Raw genomic sequence first — 13,092 nt, forward strand, 5'->3', positions numbered from 1 at the left:
GTGTAGAAAAAATGCTGTTGCACTGCAACAGTTCACATTGATTACATTAGCACATAAATATATGTAAAAGTTCAATCACTAGGCCTATTTTAGATAATATCTTTAACGAACCCTTTTTCTGATATACCAACGTGCAAATTACAGGGGCTTGCATAGAAAGAAAAACATCGTTAAAAATGTGGGTACCTCGGAAGGAAAATAACGAGTACCCCTTTTTTAACGATTTTATTTTCTACACAAGCCCCTGTGCATCTTCACAACTTCAAGGCCTTGTGACTACGGAACCCACTGTGGCACATATGTTTGTGTGGAGTTCCGTAATCATAAAGACTTGACGTTGTGAAAATGGGTCCTGTGGTGCATGTGATGAATGAAATCTAAATAACATAATTTTTCGCTGGATATTGCAGAATAAATGTGAAACATTGAAACTATATCATCAAATTCTAATATTAAAACTATACTCACGTGCTTTCGGCTGCTTTCCGCTTATAAATCCGCGAAAAACTGCAAACACAAAACTGACATTCGAAGAATGGCGCCAATCGCTACTTCGTTGTCACGGAATCTGAGTTTATCTTGACAGCGGAAGCTCTTTATATCGCGCCACCTTTTGTCAACTCACTGCCAGAGTTATCCGCCCATCAATGAACTCTCCTTTTAATGAAAGTTTCAAAAAGCCCGAACAAAGCAAGGTGAAGGCCGAGAAGTTGTAAAGCACATTGAAATTTGGCGCTATACACAGTACTATTGTTTATATCTTTACAAAGATGTCGAAGAAAGCAGCGAAAGATTCCAAAAGATCCGCAACATTACAAAAGGTTTGTTCAATCCTATGATGTTTTTTTAATTAAAAAATATGGATAATTATTAAATGTTAACAGTGAACAACATGCACTAAAAAGGAAAATATTTTATATACCGAGGTGGGGGAAACGATAGAAATATAATCAAAAGCTAACGATGTTATTCATTGCACACAATGTAATTTCATGAATGACTGGCATTAACTTCTGTATAAACTCTAATTACATGTAGGTTGTCGAGCTATTTTAAGTTTTACCGAATTTACTCTATCTTACATTATCTGACTTGTCAACTTGTTGGATACAAATTAAACCAATTCACAATGACAGGGCATTCGTTGATTGATAATGAGCTTTGGTCTTGATGTTTAATAGTTTGAAGACAAATGTTCTAAACTTTGGATTGGCAGCAGATCTGATCAGCTGATCAGTGAGAGAAATGTTGAAATTTTTGTTCAATTTGATATCCTGTATATAGGTAATTTAACACATCTAAATATGTTGAGCCTATTTTTTATGAAAATTGAGATTTGAAAAATACCCAACTTAAGACACCACTTTTTATCAATTTCTAAAACAACAATTTGCAATATTTTGAATAACAAAGAGATAGTAATAATCAATTGATGCCAAAAAAAAAATGCTTTCTATAAAAATGATGTTTTCAGGGTTTTGTGTATGGTGGGTTTATAAATGATGTTCTGTTACTGTATTCATCAACATATACATTAAAAAACCATCAGAGAAGGACCTTATTACCCAAAGATCTCTGCCATAGAAAGAAAAAAAAGGGATTTGTTTACTCTTTATAGCGGTATTTGGTTGATATTGGGGTTAAAATCTTCATACAAATAAATAGAAAAAACAAACAGTAAAAAGACAAATATTTGATCAATTTTTATTTCTTATAGAATGAAGCTGGCTTATGCTAGCTACAGTGTTCTGACTTTTTGACCAAAAAAGCCCACCTTTTTGTCATTTCTGAAGCTTTAATTTTTTTTTAATAATTTACTATTTTTATGTTGGGAATTTTTAGGTATAAATTTTGGAAACTTAACTTAATTGTTATCATTGTTATATGACATGTGAGCTACATCCAGATAGCAAAGAGAAAGATGAAAGGTCTAGATATCCTCTTACCTAACTGGATATAGAATTGCTTTTTTTCACACTGAGATGAAACTAGAACTATTTAAACAAGAGCTTGGACTTTGTTTAGTTGTGTCGAAAAGCAATGTGACGTATGCCTGTCTATTTCATTGCTAGCCACTCAGCCATGGCTTTTTGAAATCAACCAGATTTGTCTGGCTTTTGAGCTAAGACTAAGCAATCGGTTCATATTTAGCTTGAAAACGCGTCATTTTAAACTTGTTTTGACGCAAGAAATTGATAGCTACGTCCAACCGAAAGTCCAAGGTCTTGTTAAAATGGTTCTAAAGTGAAAGTAAACATCTAAAATTAACAGTTTGACTTTTATTTTTTTTTAGACATTGTGAAGGTAAAAAACAATTGTTTTTAAGGATCGGAGAGTTAGAAAAATATATTGTAATACCGGTAGTTAAAAAGTGGAGTGAGCAGGGTATTTAAGTTCATAGTCTTTCCATTTTCATCGTAAAAAGCAGTTGAATTTTCAGGCCAAATTTCCAGAATTACTAAGAGGTAAAATTGTACAACTAGTCCGAGATCAGAAGAGACTTTTTCACAGGAAACTTGTTTCATATGAATAGCTGCAGAACTTTAACTTTGGGTTGACATGTACAACATACATACTTAAATTTTCCATCAGAGCAGACTACAGATCTAGATCGCTAGATCTTCAGCTTTGTTTCATTATGAAACATAAATTTGCTTGCTTAATTGAATTGTCAAATGAGTAATGCTTAATGCATTTAATGAAGCTACATTACTAAACTTTAAAGCATATGTGTTGGGTTTCTGTTAGGAATATGTGTGGAATTTCTTGTGTAAAGAAAAGAAATGTTATACAAATGTAATACCTAATATGTTACATCTACTTTGACCAAAGTTAAAATGTACATATGCATAATATATGACCTGAATTTCCATAGAACTATTTAGTCTCCTCAATTAATAATTAAGTCATAAATAATGCATTTTCCCCAGAATGGTGTGAGGGGATGCCCCACTTAGCAGTGCCCTTGTTTTAATAAGATTGGCTCTCCATATAATTAATGAAGAGGTATGAACTCAAAAGTTTACATTGATGCAGAGTAAGGTTTGAAATTTATATACCCATATCAGGCTACCGTCGTATATGTCTGGCTTGTGTTAACAATACACAAGTATCAGCAGTAGGCAGGGTTAATTGTATCTGAAAATTGAAGTAGAAGGAGGAAATGAAAAAGTAGAAGGGGGTCTGAGGGTCGTGTTTATAGTAAAATAGCTAGGTAATTAAGACAATATAGGTGGGGGAATCCCCCACCTCCCGAGTCTTAGAGACAACCCTGAGTAGGTATAATTGCATTTAATGTATTGTACAGTAATTAATATGCTATTAAAGGTTGGTTGACTGGTTTGTATTTGCATTTTCATGATTTTACAAAAAAAATTGTGTAGACAATGGCAACTAGCAATGTATGTTGTGTTTTGGACTTCATTATCATCAGTGAAAATAAAGTTAAATGAGAAAAATATGTTACATATGATTACTCTAATGTATACATATTAATATATTAGTTAATATTATAGATTTTCTTTATTTAAATTCCAGGTCAAAGAGTTCAAGGACAACTTCAAAGAAGAGGTACGTGTATTTATGATTATTTCATCTGATCATGTTTAAGTCTGATTAAAGTATAATGTAGATTCCTTATTTTACGCTGAATTTTTGTCATAGTTTTTTTTACCCGGTAGTTTACATCAGCCCGAAAAATTAATTTTGTCATAGTTTTATTTAGTTTATATACATCCATCAGAAAGATAAAAGCGAGATTATAAATTCCGGGAGATGTGCTTCTCACGATATTATGCGGATATTAGTTCCTCACGTTTAATTAGGAATCTACAGTGATTGTTGAATGATAGTTCATCGTGTTCATTCTGATTACCGGAACTTTATCATGTAACATATGTCACAATATTGACGATTGAGTTTACTATCTCAGATTCACTTTATTAGTTTGAAAATAGCTTTTCAATGTACATATTATGTAATTCATTTTACAATATGATCAACATTTTTGGTTGTTGGGTGTTCTTGGTCAATAATCTGTCATTAGATAAAGTGGTTTTTTTCATGTTCTGTTTTAGGGTGATCATTTAGTTCAAGATGTCTTTCCAGCAAAAATCTTGGAGTTAGAAGAGTTATATCAGGTAAAGCATAATACAGCAGTATTGACCATTTCTATAGTTTTAAACCACAAAGGTAATTACAGTCAAACTTGTATTTAGCAGTCACATCTGGGAGGTACCTAAAGTGACCTCTTTAGAGAGGTGACTTTTGAATAGAGACCTAGGAATTTGCCATCATCAAATATCTTACTGGAGTTATTAGATACTTGAAATTTAGCATAATGTATCAAGATAATAAATAAATTTATTGATTTGGGTTTTAAAAGAATTCATCATATTTACAAATAACAGTGAATTTTGCATGCAATTGTTTATTTATTTATTTTTTGAAAGTCATTTAGGGTTTAACTCTGCCTTGTCTCTGACATTTTCGCAAAAATAACACCAACTACATGTATTTTCATTAGTTTATATTGAAAACAAACACTGCTAATACAATTTAATAATTTATTTCGTAATTGACCGTGTCTGAATTCAAAATCATATTATTATACTAGACTTTGACCCGTGCATGCACGGGTTGACAATGCATATGATATCGGACATTTACGAAATAGATACATCTACACACCGTATTGTTGACATTACATAACCAAGCTTTAAGCCTTCAATAAAGCTATTAATTTCACTACACTCTGCTTAGTTAGAATCATCTAATGTGTCTCGGGACAGGCCTTTGCCACAGTTAAAATCATGGTCCCTGGGGGTAGGGTGGGGCCACAATTGGGAGATAAATTTTATTCAGGAATATATAGAGAAAAACTTTATTGGACTATATTGATTGATGTTTCAGAGTATGACGATGTCGTGTCTAGCAGATATCCATGTTGACCTGAACATTCCTGTGCCTGACCCCATTTTGTTTTCCAACAATGCATCTGGAGATGAGGTAAGTCTCCTCAAGTGAGAATTACTTTGTATACTCGTCTGGTAAATATAGAAAAAGGGAATCCTGTCTATATCGGTAGTTACTTCAGACTACTCTGGAGTATTTTTATAGCATTTTGAGTCCGAACATTTATATCTGCTAATTTGACAGACAGTTCATGTTTACACTTGCACAACTCTTTCATGCAAAATATTTCTGACATGTTTTTTAAAAGATAAAAATGTTTTTATGAGAAAAAAGGTGTAGTCTAGAGGGAACATATCTTTATTAATTTGAACCAAATATTAAATCTTATGAAATTTCCTGAAACGGTGAATAAATGCTTTCTTATATTTTATCCTGAAATTGAGAAAAAAATAGTAAAGAAACTATTAATATGATGATTGTTTCACTGTATTTGTTGGTGATTTAAGTTTTCAATTAGATAGGATTTACTGACTTGAGCATATTTTGATAAAATTACAATATTCTCTATTGCAGCCTAGTGGCAAGAAAAGGAAAATAGAAAATGATAACCATAACAATGTATCAGGTATGTGCATTGGTACAGTGTGCGATTCTTGGCACTGTGAAAGTGGAAACTTCAGCTGTTTGGAATTATTAACATGATTAATTAACAAATAAAGGCTATTCAATTCGACAAAAGAATTAAGTTTTGTGGAAACATGATTTTGTTTCACATGTTTTATAAACTGCTTTTCAAGTTTGAACAGTGTGTCAGAATTCATGTAGATACTGTCTAATTTTAAGGATGTTCATTTTGATAAATAATTCTTCCACATTCCAAGAAATATTGAACAACCTTTAACTTACACAAATAATGTACATGTAATTTGTGTAAAGAAATCTAAATGCTATATTTGAATGTGATGATATTTACAATGATATTATAGCTTGTGTTATCGTTTTGTAGGAACACCAGTCATGATATTACCAAATGGACCTGCTCCCTCAAATAAGAAACTAGTGGTTCTAGCAGAAAAGTTAAAACCATTAATACGAGACCTCATTGACCACGCAAATATGGTAAATTTTCGCAGTTAGTCTTTTTTACAGTATTATAACCCTATGACCTGTGACCTATGCTAACCCACTGAGGAACCTGACTGAATATTCCTTTCTTTTGTAAATAGCCTTAACAATTTTGTGAAAAAGAACCTTTTACATGCCTCCAAAAACTAAGGAACTCAATCAACTTTTTCATGTGTAATAATATGAAAGTGAAAAAGTTTGACAAGTTGGTCAACAGTCAGAAAGTGTATATGAGTCAATGCAATTTTTAACGAAGGTTTTTTTGTATCTACTCTTTAACTTATTCAGAAATATATCAATTAAATAAACATTACCTGTTGTAACTATGTTACTTGTTCCAAGTTGGGAATAATTTATTTTAAGAACATGATGGTACATGTATCTAGTTTAAACTTTGAAAATTTCTTCTCACTGTGTTTGTGTTATGTGTATAGTATATATGTGACGTTAAGATCTATAATTCTGACGACAACATATGACATATAATATCTTGATGTGTTGCAGATGAAGATGTGGATAGCCTTTCTTATTCCAAAAATAGAAGATGGGAATAATTTTGGTGTGTCAGTTCAGGTAAAGTGTACAGAAAAAAAAATGTGGGGTGTTGGATAAGACAGTAATATGGCTATATATGCTTTGTCCATGTTTAGATAGAATGGGATAACAGTAAAATTATGGCTTCTTGTGAGAAGGCGGGGTGGGGGGGGGGAGGGGTCAGCAAATTAATTAAACTACTGTGGTTTCATTAATATTCAAGGGTATCAATTTTCGTGGTTAAAGTGAAAATCACAGTTTCAAGGATACGTAAATTCGTGGCCAATGACCCTATCAATACAAAATTACATTTCAATGAACATTTAATTTCATGGATCAAATAAACAACGAAATCCACGAAAATTGGTATTCAACGAATATTGATGAAATCACAGTATCAGGTCTGCCGTAAACTTCGACAAATGATAACAATGGCGGCAAACTAACTTTTAGTGAAGAAAACACAAATATTTTAGCTTTGAAATTTTATTATTTTTCTATATCCTTACATAGAGCTCTTCCTCTTAGGGAAATTAAAGCACTGTGGAATCATTTTGAAATCGTGGGGGTCAATTTTTGTGGATTGTGGGATTTTTGCTTATTTGTACTGATGTAATTTTTTTGGATGATTTGGTTTTCAGTTTCAGTAAGAAAAAAAAAACACTTTTTCAAAATTTGTTTTTGTCGAGAATGTAAATTCGTGGGAGAGGATTATCCACGAATGCCATAAAAATTAAAGCCACCACAAATTCTAATGATTCCACAGTAATCTAAAATTAGCGACAACCAGTGAGCCCTCTTAGAAATACTTTTATGTTAAAATACATTTATTAGATTCAAAACATCGTATTTTTAGTACCAGTGAATCAGAGGATTGCATTGTAGTGATAAGAGACAATGACTGTTATTTTATTCAAACCTTTAGTGCATTAACACCCCTACCCCCTTTCTGTTTCAGGAGGAGACGATGGGTGAAGCCAGGCAGGTTGAGACTGAGGCAGCCACTTACCTGGACCAGGTGTCTCGCTACTTCATCTCCCGTGCAAAACTCATCTCCAAAGTGGCCAAGTACCCGCATATAGTAAGTTGTCAAGTACCATCATACAGTAAGTGGTAAAGTATCCACATATAGTAAGTGGTTAAAGGGGCATGGTCACGATTTTGGCCAAAAATTATTTTTCTGATTTTAATGTTTTCAATGCATTAGTAAGGCATTTTAATAGACAACCAAAATTTGAGTGTCATTCGTTGAGTTATAAGCAAGCTTCTTTGCTCTGTAAATAAAGCTATTGTTTACATTCTGAATGCTGAAGTTCAAATCCCAGTTTTGGTTTAGATCTAAAATGAATGTGTTAAATGCTAGAAACTGTTAAAATATCCATAAAATGAAACAGAAGATAGACATATCAGCTTGACAAACATGTTTTACTGGTTTATTGAACCTATGTAAACAAAAACAGGGTACGAGCCTTGTTTACATGACAAAGAACTGCGAGCCCTGCATCTTGCTTATAACTCTACGACTGATTCTTAAATTTCACTTCATCAGTAATATTAGAAATGCATTCCTAAAGTATTGTAAATAACAAAAACATAAAAAATAGAATTTTACCAAAATCATGACCATGTGATTGTCCCTTTAAGTACACGTACCTGCACATAGTTGTCAGATATCCACATATAGTACAATGTAAATGGTTAAGTACTCGCATGCAGTTAGTTGTCTAAAATCTCCTAAGTAAAGCTCATCTCCAACATGGCCATGTACAATTGTCAAGTACTCATATATAGTCCATATAAATTTGTTTAACCTGGTTTGCACGTCACAAGACAAGTCACAATGCACCAACGTCAAAAACGTACTAATCCGCTTGACGTTACGTTTGAATTTTGAACAGATTATTATCATTTTTAAAAGTAAAACGGACTCAATTTTTACAGCAAATTACAGAAAATTAAATTATAAGGAATGAACTCAATATCTACCCAAGTTATACGAGTATAACTTGGGTTGGAGCAATTTACGCTTTTTTATAATCCGCTTCGCGGATTACAAAGCGTAAATTGCCCCAACCCAGGGTATACTTGTAAAACTTGGGTAGATATTGAGTTCATTTCTTAAATAACAAAACCACTGGGGTATTTTATACTGAAGTCATAGTTGTGTTTTTTTCTTCATTAATTTGTCCTGCCATGGAATGTCTAAATAGTATTCACAGTGTCAATCTCATATCTTCCCTTTAGTTCATCATTTATTTCGTTATCAGTCATTTTGTCAATCCAGTAGTATGGTATTGCAGACTGCAGACGTTTAGTTGATATGAAGTGTTTTGTTAAACATTGATGACTTTCAGATTGAGTTTCATTTATTAGATAGTCTAAGATTTGTGTTTGCAGCCAGAGTTATGGTCCTTGTACTTTAAAGTTAAGCTCTTACCCTTCTTTCCAATCTTTATCCATCAATTAGTCAATACCTTTACCCAACTTACGTTTTTGGTGATTGCACAAATTAATTTTAGAATTAGCTTAATGGGTACATATTAAGCTACTTATAAGGCTGTTCTGGCTTTTGGAATTTCAAAGTTTTCAAAATTTCAAAGATTTGCAGCTTTTTTTAAAATGTTACTTATATTCATATACTATTTGCTCAGTGTTCAAATGTAAATTCATGCAGTCATTAATTGTTTCGTCTGTACTGCAATGATCATACCATATTGTCATTATTTTAACTGTTGAGATAAGTAATATTTGTTAAAAATAAGCTTCCTAGAAAGAAAATAATTAAAATATTGATGATTTAAAATAGAGTAGACATTTTTTTGTTAAAATGGTCTTAAAATTGATGCAGTATTTTAGTTCAGATTAAAACCCACAGAATATTGCGTACGTCTTATGATTTATCAAGTTTCCCTACACAAAAATGTTACTCATATGTCAAGAAAGAAGCCATTAATTTTTGACATACTGATGTTATTATATTTTTTAGATGTAAGTACATGTATACCTTAATACAAGTTTGAAACAAAAGTGTCTTATATTCTTTTGCATTGCATTTATACTGTATATAAATAGTAATATAGAATGTGTTTTATTTTTAGGAAGACTACCGACAAGCAGTGCGAGAGTTGGACGAGAAAGAGTTTGTGAGTCTGCGATTAATCTGCTGTGAGGTCAGGAACCACTACGTAAGTACTGACACTATAGTCAATAAGTACTGACACTATAGTCAATAAGTACTGACACTAAAGTCAATAAGAACTGACACTATAGTCAATAAGTACTTACACTATAGTCAGTAAGTACTGACACTATAGCCATTAAGTACAGACACTATAGTCAGTAAGTACCGACACTATAGTCAATAAGTACCGACACTATAGTCAGTAAGTACTTGCATTATAGTCAATAAGTACCGGCACTATAGTCAATGAGTACTGACACTATAGTCAATAAGTACTGACACTATAGTCAATAAGTAGACACTATAGTCAATAAGTACTGACACTATAGTCATTAAGTTCTTACACTATAGTCAATAAGTACTGACACTATAATCAATAAGTACTGACACTATAGTCAATAAAGTGCTGACACTATAGTCAACAAGTACTGACACTATAGTCAATAAGTACTGACACTATAGTCAATAAGTACTGACACTATAGTCAATAAGTAGACACTATAGTCAATAAGTACTGACACTATAGTCAATAAGTACTGACACTATAGTCAGTAAGTACTGACACTATAGTCAATAAGTACTAGGGTTATATATATATTATTATAACAGTAACTTGATACAAAGGGTCAAATCACTTTAAGTTTCAAGATGCGGATCATCAGATCAAACGAGACTTGAAGCATCGAGTTTGAATGGTAATGTGAATTTGGAAACCCACAGTGTGGTGATCCAAATAAATCACACTCTGTAAAATTAACAGTATCAAGAAAGGAAAAATTGTTGGGTATATATTAAAAAAATTATCAATAGGCAGGTTAAGGCAAAAGTTATTTCCCATTAGATAATATTTTGGGCGCTAATTTCAAAATTGGGCTAAACTGAAAACTTTAGGATTTCTTTGATTTATTCATAGATTTAAATCAGGATGAAATCTTTTACCGTTGTGATTTGGTAAAAATAACCCAGTGTTATTTAAAATCATTGAACTGGCTTATTTCTTTGAATCAGTTTAATATATCGCCACATTTTTTTATTTCACAATATGTGTTAAAGTCACTATGAGTCCAAACGTTGAATACCTCTGTCCAATCCTGGCTCGAATGTCTTTTTAAATTAAAAATTGTCTTTGCAATTTTTTTTTATTCCAGGCAAGCCTTCATGACCTAGTATTGAAAAACATTGACAAGATCAAGAAACCACGATCAATGAATGCAGAGAATCTACTTTACTGAGTCTGCCAATAATAAAGACACGTCAACCTTTTTCTTGACTATTTTCTAAATTTCTTGATATGTCTGTTGTATTCTCTCAAAGTTATGAGGGGAGAAAAAATAGAGCCTTTGGTTATAAATGCTGTAAAAGAAAAAGTCATACAGGTGCAGCCAAATGAAAAGTCACATGTCTGCTTGCATTTGTCTGTATGCATGGTAATGTTGTGGTGAATTTGGTGCTACATTTTAATAAGATAATAATTATTTGACAGCTGCATAAAAAGGTAACCAAAACAAGATATTATATATAAAGTTTTATGTTACTCAGCAAAGTGTTCATTATTGTATGGATGTTACAGGGCTCATTTCATTTTTCATAAGTATTTTTTTCACCAGAGTTTGTGACTTTTGTTCATCAGGTATTTAATCATTTGTGGCGGCACACACTGTATACAAGTTTGAATGTGGCTGACTGACACTGGAGTTAAGGTTTTAAGTTACATACCTCTTTGTTTTTAATGCCAATGTAATCATTGGTTTTACTGGGAGTCAGTTTCTTTTTTCTTGGTATTTTTGACTTGCATTGAACTCCACTATTAACTCATAAATGTATGTGTACTTAAATATGAGAATATAACGTAAATGTAAACTATCATTATTTTTTTTTTTTAATTATTAAATTTTTTATTCAAAATGGCTTGTACAGTTTCAAAAAATGTATACCAGTAAATGTGCCTCATGATGTATGTAATTAATGATGGTCATTTTTATTCCTCAAAATGCTGAATCCTTATACAACATTTCAGAATATTGATGTTGAATGAGAAGTCTGTAGAAAAACCTTTTATAATTTGGACTGTTGAATAATGGGATGGGTCTTGCAATTCATTTATATCCTCTGGAAATACTTGCTAATGGAATTCTCCATACAACTCTAACCCTTAGAGCAAGGAATTTCCTAGATATGGTGGAAGCCTTATCGCAAGTTCTGTTTTTATGTCATTTGAAACATGTGAAATAAAAAATATAAATGTTACATGGTATGTAACTGGTGTAATGGCATACATTTCCAATGATTTTACACAGGCATTTTTTTGTGATGATTTTATTTTTAGTGGTGCAACCTGTTGAGGCATGTAAATGGTTGAATATCGTGTTTTTTTCAACTTGATTGAAAAATCTTCCACCAGATTTTTTTTTTCAAATACTAATGTTGTTTAAAATCCTTACAATGTTTTAAGATTTAGGATAAGCAAGTACAACCAATGCAACTGCCCTAAAAGTTTCCTAAAACAAGGAATTCATATATAGTTATTTCAGTTATTAAATTGGTTTTGTTTTAATTTTTTTCTCTGGATTAAAAACAACTTTGATTATATCATGGTGTCAGTCCTGTCTCTTTGAAAGAGACTGTTGTTTTACCATTGAATTACAATAAATTAAACATAAATTAACTCATTTGTTGGTTGTTGTTAAACACACACACAGTCTCTCTCTCTCTCTCTCTCTCTCTCTCATGTAATTGCGCAAGGATTGAAATTGATTGAAGAAAAAATCAGAACATTTACATCTGCTCACGTTTAGTTGAATCCGCGGTGTGAAGTCAGATAATTTTGTCAACGTGTCAGATCTTTATGTCAATTTGTCAGATGGCACAAATTGGGCGTTAATATGTTTCATGTTAACTTTTTAAACGCCTGAATAAGTCGACAAAAAGTTCAGAGAACTTGACGTAATTATATGACAAGTCGTCACAAAGATCTGATAAGTTGACATAATTATCTGACAAGTCGATATAATTATCTGAGAAGTGATGGCAGAAATATGCCACCATATGAACTTGTTCTAAATAAAAAAAAGTCGCATGTTGTGTAGTAAGGTCAGAACTATAGGCAGAAATTGATCGTCAGAATGTTCTTTTTAAATTAAATCGCCCATGTTGGATTGTAAATTTTTCTTTTTCTAACGAGTCTCTTGCAATGAAAAGAGAATGTCATTGTGACGTCATTCGATTGTGGCTTTTAAGGTTACGTAACACATAATTATGCATTTTATTTTTTTATTTTTTGTTTTGTCAAATATTTACATTCTACTGTGTTTTTCCATTAAATTCCGTGATGTTTAAAT

General features: G+C 32.0%; 1 protein-coding gene across 1 annotated transcript; it reads left to right on the forward strand.

The window, feature by feature from the left end:
• Positions 1-661: 661 nt before the first annotated feature.
• Positions 662-12,419, forward strand: LOC128163813 (proteasome activator complex subunit 3-like). Its single transcript, XM_052827482.1, has 10 exons — positions 662-821; positions 3,538-3,570; positions 4,077-4,139; positions 4,912-5,007; positions 5,488-5,539; positions 5,921-6,033; positions 6,544-6,612; positions 7,532-7,654; positions 9,672-9,758; positions 10,903-12,419. The coding sequence occupies exons 1-10, from the start codon at positions 771-773 to the stop codon at positions 10,984-10,986; spliced, it is 771 nt and encodes a 256-aa protein (XP_052683442.1). The 5' UTR covers positions 662-770; the 3' UTR covers positions 10,987-12,419.
• Positions 12,420-13,092: the final 673 nt, after the last annotated feature.

This window comes from Crassostrea angulata, chromosome 9, assembly GCF_025612915.1.
Source record: "Crassostrea angulata isolate pt1a10 chromosome 9, ASM2561291v2, whole genome shotgun sequence".
Taxonomy (NCBI): Eukaryota; Metazoa; Mollusca; class Bivalvia; order Ostreida; family Ostreidae; genus Magallana; species Magallana angulata.

Coding starts and splice junctions, on each gene's coding strand:
- LOC128163813 (XM_052827482.1), top strand. CDS start 771: ATGTCGAAGAAAGCAGCGAAAGATTCCAAAAGATCCGCAACATTACAA. Junction 3,571..4,076: donor AGGACAACTTCAAAGAAGAG/GTACGTGTATTT, acceptor GTTCTGTTTTAG/GGTGATCATTTAGTTCAAGA. Junction 5,008..5,487: donor ACAATGCATCTGGAGATGAG/GTAAGTCTCCTC, acceptor TCTCTATTGCAG/CCTAGTGGCAAGAAAAGGAA.